Consider the following 19,457-nt stretch of genomic DNA (forward strand, 5'->3'; position numbering starts at 1 on the left):
CTATGCAATCCAGTCAAGTTCCTCCACCCCAAACTCACTCATCCATGTATTTATGTACCTTGCATTGTGCACTGGTCTGAATCATTTGGTGGAGGGGGGATTATGGTATGGGGCTGTTTTTCAGGGGTTGAGCTTGGCCCCTTAGTTCCAGTGAAAGGAATTCTTAAGGTGTCAGCATACCAAGACATTTTGGTCAATATGATGCTCCCAAATTTGTGGGGTGGCCCCTTCCTGTTCCAATATGACTGTGCCAGTGCACAAAGCAAGGTCTGTTATAGCTGCAAAGGGTGGGCCAACTCAATATTGAACCCTACGGACTAAAAATGGGATGCCATTAAAGTTAAAGTGTGTGTAAAGGCAGGCGTTTTTCAGTGCAGCAAAGTGAGAGACAATCCACCATGGCGGCCAATTGAACTTACTAAAATGTCTGTGTGACATGTCAATAAAGTTCATTTAAAAAAGTTTGCAGTGAGATCGGCACATTGATATTGCAGGTGATCCTGCTGGGCTGCACCTCACTCCAGACGCTGCATTGTAATGCAGCAGCTGGTGTCAGTTAGCCCTCAGGCTGTCATGGAAGTTCATGTCTTTTTTCACATAATAGTTTTTCATTAAAAGCAATGAAAATGCATCAAAATGCATGTCAATTTTAACATGTTTTTTCTTATGTTTTCAATGTTATAATGCAAATTCTATTGAATGATTTGAATGATGATGTGAATAGACCTTGCTAAAGACCATTTTAGACCTGAAGATTAGTTAAAGTTCAAAAACATATTTTGCAAAATCAGAGACCCTTTGAGAAAAAAATTGTGTTATAGTGGTAGGTCCAATTTTTTATGTCACACGATATTTGTGCAACAAAATTTCAGTAAAAAATACATTTGAGCAAATGTTTTGCACAAAAACACAATATATTGCCCATTTTTGGGTAATATATAAAAGATGAGACTGCACCAAGTAAATAGCTATCCAACATGTCAAGCTTTAAGTTTGCGTGTAGCCGCAAATCCACAAGAGACTTCAATACCCTATATTTTCCATAGGCGGCCCTTTAAAAGCCCATACAGGTCATACATTTAGAGTTAGCAATGCATAATGAGCCTAGAATTATTGTTCTCACGCAAGTGTGTGTGGCAACATGTAACAAAATATCACAAACATAACAAAATGTAGCAAAATTGTCCCCTGTGTGATACATTTTTAAGACAGGTTCTCTTAAAAGAAAAGCCAGGGATCTGATGTCTCACCTACCTTTCATTGAAGCTAATGGAGGGGAGATTGTGCTCCATTAGCTTCTTCACTGCCCACGAGGATCAGGGAAAGTGACACCAGAAACCGGAGGTGACATCAAACAGTCGCTTCCAAGTTTATTCTAGCTAAGGGAGATCAGTGTACGGATGTTCACTGGTCTCCCACCAGGGTTGGCCCAAGACATTGTGCTGCCTGGGTCCAAGAATGAAATGCACCCCACCCAAAAAAAAAAAATCCCGCCCACCAAAAGGCCCCCACATCCAGTTTTTATATAAATATAACATTTAGAAAATATTATATATACTGTTATCTTCTTCCATAACTCACCACCAGACCGGTATGATGAGTCTCTGTCTTATTCACTTGCCCATTTCTGCCCTATTGTTTGAGAGTATATATGTAAATATATTTTTTAATAAAGAAGCTGGACATTCTTTTACTGTATCGCACTATGAGTTTTTTTTTTATTTATATTAATTTGGGCACTAATTCCAAATGGAGGTCAGGAGCAATAGTCCCTTAAAGCGACCCTGCACATGAAGTAGCTACAGACATTGGGCGGTATATCCGCAAGGATAAATCAATATAAAGTGCTATAGACCTGTTTTACACACAAGTCAAAACCTATGGTGAGCAGGCGTTTTACAAAGTGTGGGAGCACTGAAATAGTTGGAGCGGTAACACAACAGCCAAAATAGTGAAACGCATGACAAGTGGGCACTTTATGCACTTGAATCTAATAAAGATATTAGTGGATGGTGCTTATTAAATGGACTTTGGCATGTGGTGATAGCACTTTAAAGGTTGTTTATTTTTATTTATGCATGGTCTGATTGTTTAATTATGTTGACGTTTCACAGAATTTTTTATGCATCATATGTATTGGTGATTAATGCATTTATTATTAACCAGTTCTTGACCGGAAGGATTTGCCCCCTAATGACCAGGACATTTTTTTGCGATTCGGCACTGCGTTATTTTAACAGAAAATTGCGCGGTCATGCGATGCTGTACCATAATAAAATTGATGCCCTTTTTTCCCCACAAATAGAGATTTCGTTTGGTGGTATTTGATCACCTTTATTTTTTGCACTATAAAATAAAAAAAGTGACAATTCTCAAAGAAAAAATTATATTTTTCACATTCTGCTTTAGAAAAAAAAAATGTAAAAATCAAAATTTTTCATCCTTTTAGGCTAATTTGTATTCTTCTACATATTTTTGGGGAAAAAAAAATCAGCTATCATCTAACTTAAGACAGCACTATATACATAAAAGCAGTGACCGCCCTCTGATATAACAAGAAACTTTGAATTTATTCACCACTTGTAGATCCATATAAAACTTGAAACATCACGGACAAGGACAAAAGCTTGACGCGTTTCACGAAATTACATTTGTTTACTCATAAGTGTGGTTATGAGTAAGCGAATGTAATTTCTTGAAACGCGTCAAACTTTGGTCCTTGTCCGTGATGTTTCAAGTTTTATATGGATCTACAAGTGGTGAATAAATTCAAAGTTTCTTCTTATATTGGAGTGCAGTCACTGCTTTTGTGTATATAGTGCTGTCTGAGATTATGGATCTGACACGCACCTGATAAAGTATCTTCACCTGAGCGGCTTACCTGCCTTGCATTCCAGCTTCTAACTTAAGCTTGTTCAATTAACCCTTTGAAAATGAAACTGGAAGCGGATTGGTTTCTATGCAGAGCTGCTCCAGATTTTGAACCCTTCAGTTTTCGTAAATGTAACCCCTTAGTGTAATGGTACAGCAGAGTTTCTAGTTTTTCCCAGAGTGCCTGGAGTTCCTGTTGTGCTGAGATAGCAAGATATTTTTTATGGGTGCTTTTCAGTTGTTTAACCACTTGCCCACTGGGCACTTATACCCCTTTCCTAACCAGACCAATTTTCAGCTTTGAGTGCTCTTACAATTAATTTGAATGAAATTTTGGCTATAAATGTTCTACTGCTACTATGCTATGGTAAAAATATCCCTAATCAGCCTATATTATTCAGTCTTTGTGAAGGTTATAGAGTCTACAAGCTATGGTGCCAATTTTTGAATATTGATCACACCTGATGTACTGACGGACTAACTATCGTATATAATCGAGTATAAGCCGACTTTTTCAGCATGTCTTTTTATGCTGAAAAAGCCCCATCGGCTTATACTCGAGTCACGGTCTCGCTTACATTTTAAAAATGGCGCCGCCCGGCGCCAACACGTCACCGCGCAAGCGTCCCCTGCCCGGGAATAGTCGAACATGTAAAGGCTTTCCCAAGCATCGGCGGTGCATGCGTGGTGACGTATTGTTGCCAGACAGTGCCATTTTTATATGTAAGGCGCCTCACTGACAGGTAAGTGAGACTCCTTCGCAGCCCCTGCATTTCCTCATGCAGTGCTGCGGGCGTGATACAGGACATTCTCCTGTTCCATGCCCGCAGCACTGCATCTCCTGTGCCATGCCTGTACCATCTGTGCCATGCCTGTACCATCAACTGTGCCATGCCTGTACCATCACCTGTGCCATGCCTGTACCGTCTCCTGTACCATCACCTGTACCATACCTGTACCATCTCCTGTGCCATGCCTGTACCATCTCCTGTACCATCACCTGTGCCATGCCTGTACCATCTCCAGAGCCATGCCTGTACCATCTCCTGTACCATGCCTGTACTATCTCTTGTGCCATGCCTGTTCCATCACCTGTGCCATGCCCGTACCATCACCTGTGCCATGCCCGTACCATCACCTGTGCCATGCCTGTACCATCTCCTGTGCCATGCCTGTACCATCTTCTGTACCATGCCTGAACCATTTCCTGTGCCATGCCCACAGCCCTGCATCTCCTGTACCATGCCCGCAGCCCCTGTTTTGTGTTTAATGGTGGTCCAGTTGGGTCCAGTAGCTACTGCATTTCCCACCCTAGGCTTATACTCGAGTTAATACGTTTTCACACTTTTTTGTGGTAAAATTAGGTGCCTCAGCTTATATTCAGGTCGGCTTATACTCGAGTATATACAGTAATTTATTTTTGTATACAAACTTTTTTATAGAGGTAAAAAATTGTGGTACAAAAAGCGATACATAACAGTGTAATCAACAAGTGGTAAATTGAAACTATTATTATTTTAAAATCTGAAAAAATAATTTTCCTTAAGTACATTTAAGACAACAGGAAAGGAGTAAAACCCCAAATGGGATGTAACGAGTCAGGTACTGTATATGATAATATCATAAGAGATATGTATGAAATAGGAACACATTATATAGAATAAACTCTTTTACTGTCAGAGACAAAAGGACAAACCAATGGAAGGAGATTACTAACAATTACACATTCTATATACATTTTAGCTCAGAGATTAATGGATTGAAATAGGATATCGGCGTGATCAAACCAAGGATGCCATTTGTTATAGTAGAATTTGGTTATGTTGAAGATAATGTGAAAATTTCTTTCCATTTCGTTTATAGAGAAAAGTCTAGCTTTCAGTTGGGTAGGAGGGAATGAAGAGGATTTCCAGTTTACAATGATCAGCCAATGAATGGCAACACATATTGTGTGGATAAGTCTCATCTGAGGAATAGACAAGCTTGTGATAGGAGTGAAGAGAAGACAGCTAGGAAGGGTGAGAGTAATATGACTGGTTGAGATCCTGGAGGCAAAACCTTCCAACTGCCGCCAGATAAGGGAAACTTTGTCACATTCCCAAAATATATATATGTAGGAGACTAGACCTGTGCACCCTCTGTAACAATTAGGTGAGGATAAGGGGAAAACGGCATGTAACTTGGACGGTGTCAAATACCATCTGGTGATAAGCTTGTATGGAGTTTCACATATCGTGAGGGATCTGGTGCACTTTCTGAGATTTAACACACATTCATGCCACTCCTCTAATGAAAGATGTAAATTACATTCTTCCTCCCATTTAAGCATGTAAGGAAGTTTTTCACTAGAAAAGGTGTTGATCATATTTTGATATAGTTCAAAAATAATACCCCTTCTTCTTGGGTTATTTAGGCAGATTTTCTCGTAAAAAGTTGGAAGGTCAGTGTCAGCAGTTTGATAATGTTTCTGGAAAAAATGCCTAATATGTAAGAAATTACAGTGTTCATTGTTTGGCAATTTGTGTTTGGACTGGAGTGTCTCAAATGTAGCAAAGGTGGAGTTCATTATAAATTTTTGCAAAGTATTCATATCTTTATCGATCCAAGATTTGAAAATATCTTTATTATGAAGACCAGGGAGAAACTTTGGATCACCTAGGTATGTGGCGCCTGGTGGGGTTTTTGAAATTAATTTATATTTAGCCCCAAATGATCTCCATAGTGACAGGGATTGTGAAACCAAGAGATTACATAAGGCTATAGCATAGGAATATTTCTGGACCATAATATCCCTGAGATCTGAAAAGGGGGAATTGAGTCTCTCTCCAAATTAACCCATGGAATCATTGAAACGGGGATATGCTGCTAAAGCTATTTGAGTGAGGCGTGAGGCCAAGTAGTATAACCAGAAGTCCGGGAGACCTCCCCCCCTCTGTTGTGAAGTGCATAATACTGATTTAAGAAATGGGGATGTGAATCCGCCCAGACAAATGTATCAATTTCTCTCTGGAATTTAAAGATGTACGTTTTATTTAACCTGCTGGAGATCGCCCTAAATAGATATAGTAATTTAGGGAGTACTATAATTTTAATTGCTGTTATTCCGTCTAGAAATTAAATGTGGTAAGATTTCCATGCCTTGGGGGTTCTTCTGATTTTTAGAAGTAATGCTGTGTAGTTTTTGGAGAATAAAAATGTTAAGTCTGGAGTAAGGTGTATTCCCAGAAAAGAGATTGCATCCATGGACCAGGAAAAGTTAAATGAGTTTTTAAGGTTACTGAATTGAGAAGTGGGGATATTCAATGGCATTCCTATTGATTTTGAGATAATAACTGACAATCCTAAATGGATGAAAATTTCTGAAGTGTGTTTAGTAAATTAGGCAGGGAGGTGATAGGTTGAGATATAAATTTGGTGGGAAGCAGAGTCCCAGGAGGAGGCTGACGGGTGGTCTCTCCTCCTGAAGCAAGAGAAAGGTGGTCTTAGGCAGTCGGCCTAGTGAACCAGGTGTGGAGCTGAGCTGTATAGTATCCAGTGAGGCTGACAGTGGAGCTGCTGGCAGAATCTTCTGGGAAAAACAGTGTCCGAGAGTACCAGGGGACTTGCCAAAGGGTCCAGAGGATCAAGGGGCCAGCTCATACAGAGTCTCAGAGTAAAGGGGGTACCGTTTAGAACCCTGAAGAGTAGGGACAAAGGGGGTGCCAAGTAGGACCCTGAAGAGTGATACACAGTACAGTTCACCTAATTCTCCTTCACTGCAGTATCAAGGTAAAGCAGCTGCCTTGCCGCACTCAGCAGTATATAGAAGTCCCAGCAATTGTGCATAGTTTATATAGTTGGAGTATCCCACTCATCCCTTCTCCTATCCAAGTTCTCAAATAAATCAACAACAACCAAATCCCCTAGACTGTTTTCTGACTGAGCCAAGCACTTTGAATACGCTACACTGTCAAGTTGTTGCTATGGGTAACGCAGGGGAACCAGTAACCAGTAGCTCCCATGGGAGTAGTGCTACACAAACATGAAAGATTATGCAAGAACCTCTTATGATATAGACCCAGCTCTTAAATAAGGCACAGTTGTGACCAAGTTTAAACCTCCGAGTTGAATGAGAGGAGAGAGTAAAAAAAGTAGCGTATCAAAATGTCCTGAGTGTAAGGAAAAGGTTGAATCCACTTTTTAATTGTAAGGTGTAATATCACCAAATAGGCACTAGATGTCATCAAAGAGTTATCAGAGTGATCTTATAGTGCAACAGTCTCTGAAAGAAAAGGGAATTAAACCAGAGGTGAATTAATACTTTTCAGCATAGTATCATGCTAATCAGGGAGAGGAGGTCAAGCGTCGTGTCTGAATCTGCGTCTGTCCCTGCGAGGAGTTGGTATATTCCAGATAGGGATGTGGCGAGGCGTAGAAGGGGTATGTGGCATAGTTCCAGAGTCTTAAAGGCCTAATTTGTCTTCACCCTCAGGGGTAGTTGAGGTGATGTAGGTTGTGCCATTGTGGGGGACAATTAATTTAAAGGGGAATCCCCAGTGGTAACAAATCCGGGCTGAAGAAAGGACAGATGTAATTTCTTTAATTTTTCTTCTTCTATCCAGAGTAGCTTGAGATACATCTGGATATATTTGGATATGGATCCCATCCAATTAAATGTTCCTTGTGTTGTGAGCTCGAGCTGCTCTTAAGGCTCGGTGAATTCTGTCACATATAAATGCCTGGGCTTCCTGGTCTGAGTGTAAACTTTGAAAAAGTTTAGTGGTAAATGCTGTAAGATCTGTGATTTTTTCTGGAGCACCTCTAATCCTGAGGTTATTCCTCCTATTTCTGTTATCTAAATCCTCAACATGTGACTGTAGTTGGGAGAATGCTGGGGATAATGCCTCGTGTTCCCTGAAAAGATCATTGTATGTAATGGCTAGTTCATCGTGCTTATTTTCAAGAAGATCTGTACGAGTGCCAAGTGCAGCTATTTCTTGTGATAAGGTAGCTGTAGATTTTTGAATCTCAGACTGAAACTTATTTAAAAGTTTAGAACATAGAGATTCCAGGTTGTTGTCCAGATCTATCTTAGTGAGGGGGGTATACTCACAAATCTGAGAGGATCCTGTGGATGGTGCAGGTGCAGGGAGTCCTGAAGTGAGGGGTTGAGCTGCTGGAGAAGCCGTAGGGCAGGCAGAGAGAGATCCGGCGCCATTTTCGGCCATGCTGTACTTCTCCCTGGAACAAAAAAGGTAGTGGGTGAGGGATTTTTGGGCACCTCCTCTGTTCTTTTTCCTGCAGGTAGGCATGCACAGATTATGTGGAGCAGGGTGTTGCTGATTCGTGCTATTTCTGCCGCTTAATAGCCCTGTGGAGGTGGTTAAAAGCCCGTTGAAGGACGGAGCTCTTAGCTGTGGCGGCCGCTCCGGTCCATGCCGTGCATGCGCCCCCGGATCATCTTATTTCTTGAGACACTAACAAGCCAGGAAAGTACAAATACGCCCCAAAATTACCCAATTTTGGAAAGTAGACATTCCAAGGTATTTAGTAAGAGGCATGGTGAGTTTTTTCAAGTTGTAATTTTTCCCATAATTCTTTGCAAAATTAAGATATTTTTTGACAAAATTGTCATATTAACAGGTTATTTCTTACATGGCGTATGAATATTTGCAACTACACCTCAAACTACATTCTGCTACTCCTCTGGAGTATGGTGATATGTGAGCCTGGCCACATAGAGAGGCCCAACAGGCACCATCAGGTGTTCTAGGAACATAAATTGCACATCTAATTTCTTGACTACCTATTACTATTTTGAAGGCCCTGGAGGACCAGGACAATGGAAATGCCCACAAAATAACCCCATTTTGGAAAGCAAACACCCCAATGTATATTCTATGAGGAATAATGAGTCTTTTGAACATGTCATTTTTTTCCACAAGTTTTTTAGAAAATGTGGAAAGAAAATGCAAATGCATTTTAAATGCATTTTTTACAAATTTTTACGGCACTGATAAGGATCCACTGATAGGGAGGCACTGATGAATACTCACTGATGGGCCCTGATGTGCACTATTAGGCACTGATGAGCACTAATATGGCACTGTAGTGGCACTAATGAGCACTTTAGTGGTACTGATGAGCACTCACCGATGGCACTGTAGGGCACTGATGGTACTGTGGGGTACTGATAAGAACTCATGGATGCACTGATGTGCACTGTAGGGCACTGATGCCACTGATAAGCACTCGCTGATGGGCACTGTAGGGCACTGATGAGCACTGCAGTGGCACTGTAGGGCACTGATGAGCACTGCAGCGGCACTGTAGAGCACTGATGAGCACTGTATTGGCACTGATGAGCACTGTAGTGCCACTGTAGGGCACTGATGAGTGCTGTAGTGGCATTGTAGAGCACTGATGAGCACTGTGGTGGCACCGTAGGGCACTAATGAGCACTGTAGTAGCACTGATGGCACTGTAGGGCACTGATGAGCACTGTAGTGGCATTGATGAGCACTGTAATGGCACCATAGGGCACTGATGAACACTGTAGGGGCACCGTAGGGCACTGATGAGCACTATAGTGGCACTGTAGTGGCACTGATGAGCACTATAGTGGCACTGTAGTGGCACTAAAGGCACTGTAGGGGGCACTGATGTGGCACTGTAGTGGCACTGATGTCACTGTAATGACACTGATGAGGCTATATGTCACTGGTGTGGCACTGATGGGACTGTAGTGGCACTGATGGGCACTGTAGTGGCACTGATGAGCACTGTGATGGCACTGTGATAGCATTCTGATGACGCTGATGGCACTGTGGTGGCACTGATGGCACTGTAGAGCACACCAAATGCAGCCATCTCATGCTGCTGCACTGTGTCTCCCTCCTCTCCTCACACACTCTATCGGTGTGAGGAGAAGAGAGAGCTGAACCAGACATGATTCTGGTTTGTTGACAAAGTGATCGCTCCGTCATTGGATGGAGTGATCACATGGTAAAATTCCGCTGGTATTGGCGCTTTACCCTGACTAGTGGTGCTCTGGGCTCAACGATCACAAACACTTCCGGATGGGCACTACAGAGGCATCAATAGATGCCCTCCCAGAACTAGCTGGCCACACTGTAGCTGGTTAATCTGTGAATATAGGGAGCTGCATTGGGAGTTACGTTAGCTTTTCAATCTGGCACCAAATTTCAAAGGAATGCCCTGTATGGGTAATTTGCGTGCCTCCCATACAATGAGTGAGCTAGTGTCATGGGAGTTGAATTGAAGGAAAGAACTTAAGGACTGAGATACCTCAGGCCATAGTGGTTTGGACTTGTAGGAATGCTTCATTTAGTCTCCAGGAATACACTTTATGGGAGGTATTTGATAGGTCCAACAACAAGTGTATGGAAGTGTGATCCAATAGGAGGATTGCATTGATTACAATGAAGCAGACCCTATGTTAGTCTTCATGTAGGATGAAGAAGTAATATTTCCTAGAATACATGCCATGAACCAAGGAGAAGAATGAGTAGTCTCTTTCATTTGGTTGAGTAAGTTTCCAAATATCCACTAATAGAAACAAATGTAATTCAGATTTCAGTTTTTTCAAGTATGAGAATGAAAGGTGAGACACCCCTCGGGATACGCAGAGCAGTGGGTCATAAGCTAAATTAAAATCTCCTCTCGTATTAAGGGAGCTTCTTATTCAGTTCTTTTAAATGCGAAAAACAACTAAAAGTAAAAAAGCTATAGTGCATACTACACAGAGTGCACCACAGTGCACATGTGTGAAACATGGCATGCGTGCATAGAAGTGCAGGTTTTAACCATTGAAAGTGCATTTACATGATTTCATATGCGGCTGATAGTAAATGGAGGATGCAATGATTAATGCTTGTACACTTGCTGCCTTACTTGCTCCAATATCACACAATATAAATAAATGGAAGAGCATTTTGAATGCTTGCCACATACATTTTTTTTAATATACACTATATGCTCACTAAACATTCCCGTGAAAGATTAGGCAATTTCTTTTAACCGTAGCCATCCTTACATCTTAAAAATTTACCTTTTCTTTACATTATTTCTCCATAGCCGTTCATTATATATCCAGCACTAAATATTAGTCCTAATCTGGGTAACAGTTCCTACAGGCTATAGTGGTGATAGCAGTGATTCAGCTATGTTCAATGCCACCACCCTTCAGTTTGTGTGTAAGCAGGTTGAGTTTTATGGGCCATACACACTGTTAGATTGTCTGAAGACTTTTTCCTTTAGACTTACCAAAACCATATAATATGAGGTCAAACCTAAACACTCTCAATTTGTATGCAATCTGGCAGGCTCTTGCACTACATAGAAAAGGTAAATCTGAAGGAAATCTAACCACAAAAGTTGGATAGTGTGTATCCAGCTTTAGGCTGCCCCAGGCGGGAGGGTTAGTGTTAACATGTTTCCCGGTTCTTTCCTGGCAGGCATTCTTGGGTCCATCCCACTGGTCCTGTACTATATAAAAATAGAACAGGGGTCTGACTTGGTGCACGCAATAAGTGAATAGGTGCATGTTTTGTCTGACATGTTACTGTTACCTGGGTCCATCCACACAGCCATCTTCCAAATCCAGAGTACCTATGGATAAAAAACTGCCATAGAGTAAGAGACCAATGAGAGCTACAAAATGCCCAAAGACACCAATACTGGAATTCTTTCATAATGGACTTTATCCTCTGCAGGTATGCTGGGGCACCCATAAGCCTGAGTTAGAGATTCATTTAGGGAGGGACTGTTATCTGTGTTTTTTGCCATGCTAAGTTGTTTAAGTAAAGCTTTTGAAAATTTGTCTTTGTCTTGTCTGAAGTTACTCAAGGGGTGTGATGTATGTAACTGGCACACATAATCTTCAACTCGGGTCAGTTAAACACATTGAGGTATGGAGACAGCAGTACAAGAGTTCATACAGTGTGAAGACACATGTGGTTATCACAGGTAGTAAAGTTTTTTTTTAGCAGCCTGTCATAAGCATATATATGTGACAGGATTCCTCTTGCAGGAGGAGTTGTTGTCAGCGTTCTCTCCATGAGCAGGTCCTCTCCCATACCAGCAGGAGCAGATCAGCACCACAGAGGCTCTCATCCTGTACACAGGTACAGGGGAGGAAGAGCTCTGGAAGTGCATGCATAGAGTTTGCGCTAGGTGCATGGCGGCACCCCATTCTGTTATTGAGAGTGAGGTAGTGAAGTTACACTGGACAGGTGGAGAGGGCTTTGGCTCTGTGTGTCCCTCCTAAATACTTCAGTGACAGTGTTGGTTGGTGTTTCTTAACTTTAAGAGAGTTTACTAGAGTTCAGTCCTCTGTTCAAGTAAAAGTACAACATGTGTAAGGAAGTGACCCTGTTCAAGTTGCCTAGCGTAGCCCAGAAGAACCCACCCTGGAGTAGGCCTCCCATGTGACCCACACTTGGCTTCAAATGAGGAGGGGAACATGGAGGAAATGTCTCCTGCCTGCCCCCTACATGTGCTCTGGAGGTGAGTCCCTCCCTAGGTCATGTCTGTTAAGTGTTTTGCAGACCAAATCTCCTCCCAGTAATATAATATTCCAGACCTTCATAAAGTAACCACCAATCCAAACTGATACTCCTTTAATAAATATCGTAGTAAATGGAAATATAAATATCTGAGTTGTCTCATCATGAGTTGACTAAAATATCTTAATATCCCCCTTTAAGTTATTGCGTTGCTGCTTGATGATTCTTTTCTTCAGGTGGCACATTTATACCTATGTTTATATTTGATCAAGGACGATATATATATCTGGGGGAGGGGGTCTCATTTATAATTAGAAACATAGAAACATAGAATGTGTCGGCAGATAAGAACCATTTGGCCCATCTAGTCTGCCCAATATATCTGAATCCTATGAATAGTCCTTGGCCCTATCTTATATGAAGGATAGCCTTATGCCTATCCCATGCATGCTTAAACTCCTTCACTGTATTTGCAGCTACCACTTCTGCAGGAAGGTTATTCCATGCATCCACTACTCTCTCAGTAAAGTAATACTTCCTCATATTACTTTTAAACCTTTGCCCCTCTAGTTTAAAACGGTGTCCTCTTGTGGTAGTATTTCTTCTTTTAAATATGCTCTCCTCCTTTACCGAGTTGATTCCCTTTATGTATTTAAAGGTTTCTATCATATCCCCTCTGTCTCTTCTTTCTTCCAAGCTATACATGTTAAGGTCCTTTAACCTTTCCTGGTAAGTTTTTTCCTGTAATCCATGTACTAGTTTAGTAGCTCTTCTCTGAACTCTCTCTAGAGTATCTATATCCTTCTGGAGATATGGCCTCCAGTACTGCGCACAATACTCCAAGTGAGGTCTCACCAGTGTTCTGTACAGCGGCATAAGCACTTCCCTCTTTCTACTGCTTATACCTCTCCCTATACATCCAAGCATTCTGCTGGCATTTCATGCTGCTCTATTACATTGTCCTCCCACCTTTAAGTCTTCTGAAATAATTACTCCTAAATCCCTTTCCTCAGATACTGAGGTCAGGACTGTGTCAAATATTCTATATTCTGCCCTTGGGTTTTTACGCCCCAGGTGCATTATCTTGCACTTATCCACATTAAATTTCAGTTGCCAGAGTTCTGACCATTCTTCTAGTTTTCCTAAATCCTTTTCCATTTGGCATTTCCCTCCAGGAACATCAACCCTGTTACATATCTTTGTGTCATCAGCAAAAAGACAAACCTTACCATCGAGGCCTTTTGCAATATCACTTATGAAGATATTAAACAAAATTGGTCCCAGTACAGATCCCTGAGGTACCCCACTGGTAACATGACCTTGTTCTGAATGTTCTCCATTGACTACAACCCTCTGTTGTCTGTCACTCAGCCACTGCCTAATCCACTCAACAATATGGGAGTCCATGTTCAATGACTGTAGTTTATTGATAAGTCTTCTATGTGGGACAGTTTCAAAAGCCTTACTAAAATCTAGATATGCAATGTCTACTGCACCTCCACCGTCTATTATTTTAGTCACCCAGTCAAAAAAATCTATAAGATTTGTTTGACATGATCTCCCTGAAGTAAACCCATGTTGTTTTTCATCTTGCAATCCATGGGATTTAAGATGTTCCACAATTCTATCCTTTAATAGGGTTTCCATTAATTTGCCTACTATTGATGTCAGACTCACTGGTCTATAGTTGCTCGATTCCTCCCTACTACCTTTTTTGTGAATGGGCACGACATTTGCCAATTTCCAATCTTCCGGGACGACTCCTGTTACTAATGATTGGTTAAATAAATCTGTTAATGGTTTTGCCAGCTCACCACTAAGCTCTTTTAATAATTTTGGGTGTATCTCATCAGGACCCTGTGACTTATTTGTCTTCACTTTAGACAGCAATCTTAGAACGTCTTCCTCTGTAAAGACACATGCATCAAACGATTCATTAGTCATCCTTTCAAGTGGAGGTCCTTCTTCTTTTTCTTCTGTAAAAACTGAACAGAAGTATTCATTAAGGCAGTTGGCTAGCCCTTTATTCTCTTCTACATACCTTCCGTCCTTTGTTTTTAATTTAGTTATTCCTTGTTTTAATTTCCTTTTTTCATTTATATATCTGAAGAATGTCTTATCCCCCTTTTTCATAGACTGAGCTAGTTTTTCACTCTTTTGCCCCCCCTTCCTAGTTTAAATACTCTTTCGCAAATTCTTGGAGTTGTTCACTAAGTATATTTGTTCCTTTGAGAGAAAGATGCAAACCATCTTTTTTGTACAGTTCCTTTCTATTCCAAGTAGAGCTATCATGAGAAACAAAGCCGAATCCTTGCTCTTGACACCATTTACTAAGCCATATGTTGAACTCCTTTATGCGCCTCTGCCTATCATTCTGAACATTATGCACAGGCAGAACTTCAGAAAATGAGATGGTGGATGCAAAATCCTGTATGTCATTTCCAAGTGTGATAAAAGATTTTTTCACCTCTGACACTTCATTGCAAGCCAGGTCATTTGTCCCTAGATGGACAAGAACGTCCACGTACCCTTCCTGCTTTGCTTGCTTAACAATATTAATAATACGTCTTCTATCTCGCCTAGCAGTAGCACCAGGGAGACATCTCACAAAACCATTTTCTTTAAGCTCCACACTTCTTATGATTGAATCACCCAGCAACAGCTGCTTCCTTTGAGACTTCACTTTATCTTTTTTGTCCTTGGCTGCAGTCTTGCATACATTAGACATAGGAGTCAATGGTTTCTCACCCTCTGTGCTTGAGTCCATATCCATGTTGTCCTTACATTCTGAGAGTGCTGCAAATGAATTTTGGAGAACCACCGACTGTGGGACATGTCTTCTATCCACCACTCTAAGTCTTCCAGAACCTGCAGTAACCCATCTGCCATTTCTGGGGGTCCTCTGTGGCAGTGGCATTGCAGCAGTCCCAGCTTATTAGAGCTAGTTACTTCCTTCTTGAATAGCCTTTTGGTTCCTCCAGTATTGTAAGTCTGCATTATGTTGCCACTAGTTATTATATTGGCTGGTATCTAATAGATAAGGGATACTTATACTTACCCCTCTTATTAGGAATTACAGACATTGATGAGGTTTCCTTCCATTCACTGTGCTTTGCTGCTGATACCCCCTTGCCTATATGCCTGCCTGAGAGATGATTAGGCTATACATGTAAAACATCTTGGGTATGTGCATTTAACTTATACAAGGCAAGTATGGACAACTTTAAAGAGACTAGATTTCTACTTATGTTATTTATTGTTACTGTATATCTGGCGCACTATTGTAGTACCGTTCTGTACTGGGGAAGCAGATTTTTTCTGTGAAATGCGTTGACATCAAGAGGACACTTTGCCCAAGTCTCAGCATATGATACACATATCGCTTTAGGACTACAATGTGAATAGGATTTCACAAATTATTTAGGTATTGAATTGTTTCCTCTGTCTATATATGAATGGTTATTACATATTAGAGTGTTGTCTTATGTTAGAGTTACAAAGATTTTTGGTTTGGGTATAATCCATATGATTTTAACTGTATAAAAATAAAAATAAATGATGTTATTTTTTGGTGTACTTGCTTCTGAATGTACCTAAAAAGTCAGACTTTACAGAAAAATAGATTTTTTTAAGAGTAATGTATTCTTTTGGATGTTGGTACATATGTTGCCCTGTGTATAAATCTAATAGATGATACATCCAAGGTGTACTAAGCTGCGCTCACCTTAAAAGTGCAAATGTGCAATAAATATTAATAATGATAATAAAATGACCATATAAAGTGCATAAATGTAGAAAATCATCAACTATTTACAAAAAGGTTGATACATAGATAAAATTATAATAAATAATCCTGAAAAAGGTGCATATTAAAGTGCATCAAAAAGTCTGTGAGTAAATAATCAATTCATAATAATTGTCCCAATAAACGGATAAAATGGATAAAACGAGTACACTCTCCAAGGGATAAGACTCTTCACAAGATAAATTCTTCAAACCCTTCACCATATAGGCACCCAATGTGTGAGTGTGCTTACCAGAAGGCACCGACCCCTTATTACAGGGGGTCAATGCAAGCAGAATGATTCAATGCGACCAGATTCCAAACATGAAAGACCAGGCCCTCCAAAGTTATCCACTTCACAACCGCCTGTAAACCATAGAACTTCACACTCCTCCTCCTCCTTACGCTCCTCAGCGATATGTGAACAAAGGAATGGCCAGGATAGTGAAGTACGTTTAAGCAGTTTATTATAAAATAAAGTGAACACACTTACATCAAAGACATAAAAACGGGCATAGTAACTCAGGATCCGAAATTGGACACAGGCCGGTACCGCTTCCTCGTTCACTGGTCCTATACAAACGGTTCCAGAAATGGCATTGATAGCAGGGTGATTGCGTTCCAATATTCCCGACCGGTTTCGTCGGCACACTGGCCGTCGTTTTCAAGGGTCATGTGACCGCAATCACCTTAATATCATCATATATAGATATGTCAATTACCTCTTAGCCAATCCGCCTCTTTAGGATATTAGTAGTAAAGAACGCCTACCGGAAGCGAGGTAGCCAAGTTCAGTCCTACTCCTCCAGAAGGACGACCAAACACTAACACGGCTGCCCCGGAAGTGACGTATCGTGATCGACACGCTGAACCGGAAGGAGGACGGCCACTTTTCCGACGAGGTCACACTCCGCCCCTGCTGCAAACATCCGGGCAGATATTTTTTTGGTTTACACTATCACATTGTGCACTTATATATAACTTTAAAATCTTTTTCATATAATTTTATCCACCTATGTAGTTCACACATTCATCACCAATTTTACTGTTCACAAACATATAATTTTGCACATTTGCACTTTTATCCAGGTGCGCAGGTACTTTTGGCGCTTAACGCCATTTGTCTATCATTCTGTGTATAAATCTGTTGTAATTTGACCAACAACTGGTGACCCCATTTTAAAAAATGTTGATGCTCTTTTTTTATCATTTAAAGAGGAAGTAAACCCTCCTCTGTAACTTTTACCTATAGGTAAGGCTTACCTATAGGTATTGTAAATATCTCCTAAACATGCACCGTTTAGGAGATATTTACCTTACATGCAGCCAGTGACGTCACTGGCGCATGCGCTCTGAAGGAACGGCCGCTCGTGCCGTTCCTTCAGAGCTCCGTGCTGCGATCCCGGAAGACATGTCGCCCGTCATGCAGGTAAGCGGATGGCACGGCGGGGGCTGGTTCTAAGGTAATTATTTCATAATGAGCTAGTATGCGATGCATACTAGCTCATTTTGGGGGTTTACAACCTCTTGAAGATTTTTAGGGTCCATTCACACCATAAAGTGCGTGTTTACTGTACGTTACTGCATGTGCAGTGATGTGCATTTGACAAGTATTTTTTACGTGCATTTGCGGTGCATTTTTCTTAAGCTTGCATTTCCTTTGAGCTCACTTTTCTCATCTTTCTTCTTTGGGCTTTTATGTGCACTGCACTGCATTGTCGTGCATTTGCGTGAATTTGTGTACATTCCTGTGTATTTGCAGTGCAGAAAAAATCAGCATGCTGTACTTCACTGCACTTTAATAGTGTGAACTATGCCCAAAAGATAACCTGGATTTTGGACAGTTTTTGGAGTTGGAGTGCAGTCAAAAATGCATCCCACCACATCTGGTGTGAACAGGCTCCTAAATTGATGCTAAAGTCTCGTTTTTTTTCTTTAAAAAGTAAACATGTTATAATTATCTGCTCTTTGAAATGGTTTTGCACAGAGCAGCCTGGATCCTCCTCTTCTTGGGTCCCTCGTTGCCACTCCTGGCCCATTCCTCCTGTCGAGTTGCTATTGGGGCACCCGGAGCCGAGCTGCAGCTCTGTGTGTCCATTCAGACATGGAGCCATGGTTCGGCCCCACCTCCTCTCTCTCTTGATTGGCTATCTGCCTTTGATTGACACCAGCTGGAGCCAAACATACCGCTTCTGTGTCTAAGCCATTCAGGAGAGAGAGTCCCGGGTGGCTTAGGCATGCGTGCACATTGCTGGATAGAGATGAGGCTCAGGTAAGTATTGGGGAGGGGGGGCTGAAGTGTGCTGCTGCACACAGAAGCTTTTTTATTTTAATGCATAAAACGCATTAAGATAAAACATTTTACCTTTACAACCACTTTGGATTGTTTTGGAGTTTTCTGTCCCGACCCATGTCTTTATTCCTTGACTTCTGGTTTATTGTTGTTTGATTTATTTTTAAATTCATCTTATACAGATTTTTCATACATAAGTAAGCTTAGAGATAATAATAATAAAAAAAAAAAAAAACACACGCACAAACATGTTAAAAAGAAAATTAATTTTATTATTATTAGCTTGGCAGCATGCAAATTAAAATCAACACACTTTCATGCCATTTAACATATTCATATGATTCTTACAGATCTTCATACAATAATAAAATAAAAATAAAAGTCATGGACTAATTAGTAACTGGCCACTCACGTATACACACCTCAGGCTTATTCAGGAAGGCAGTTCAAATTGCTATTACAATACATAAGAAGTTAGTTAGTTAGGTACTAAGGTGCAGATACAGCTTAGTGATCTACACGTCCTGAGTAGACATGGGCCTTTCTGAATCAATGGCAATTTCCATTTGCCCCTATGAAGCTTTCAGGCACAGACTCTGGTGGTCAGAAGGCGCATAAATATGTTTTCCTATGAACTCCATTGCTTCGCCAGCATTGTTATAAAACAAAGCTGATCTAACTTCAACTCTAACTAATATTAAGTGCAGAGTGGTATGAACACAATCTATCACGTGGAACATAAAGCTATCAGGCATATGCCACGTAACTGCAGTTAGGTCAGTTAAAAGATGAATTATGATTGGCTGCAATGGGTTACAGCACTCTGTATATAGTCATTGTACTTTAAACTGCTTTAGTTAATAAGCTCATGTTTATTGATTTGTAATTAGATCTTCCCAAATTTCTATATATGCTAAAATTTCAGGCAAAAATTGTACACAAATAATATACTATGCAGTATCAAGTACAACTAAAACCTCTGAATCAAATGTAACATACACCT

At 40.8% G+C, this 19,457-nt stretch overlaps 1 protein-coding gene across 1 annotated transcript in view; it reads right to left on the minus strand.

Moving 5' to 3' along the window:
- LOC309548674 (uncharacterized protein) overlaps nucleotides 1–19,457 on the minus strand; it is a 117,963-nt gene that overhangs the window by 53,325 nt on the left and 45,181 nt on the right. The window contains 1 exon segment of the mRNA XM_082248636.1: nucleotides 7,670–7,861. Coding sequence (XP_082104762.1) covers nucleotides 7,670–7,861 — 192 coding nt within the window.

This window comes from Pelophylax lessonae (genome assembly GCF_965119305.1).
Source record: "Pelophylax lessonae genome assembly, chromosome: 1".
In the NCBI taxonomy this organism is placed as follows: domain Eukaryota; kingdom Metazoa; phylum Chordata; class Amphibia; order Anura; family Ranidae; genus Pelophylax; species Pelophylax lessonae.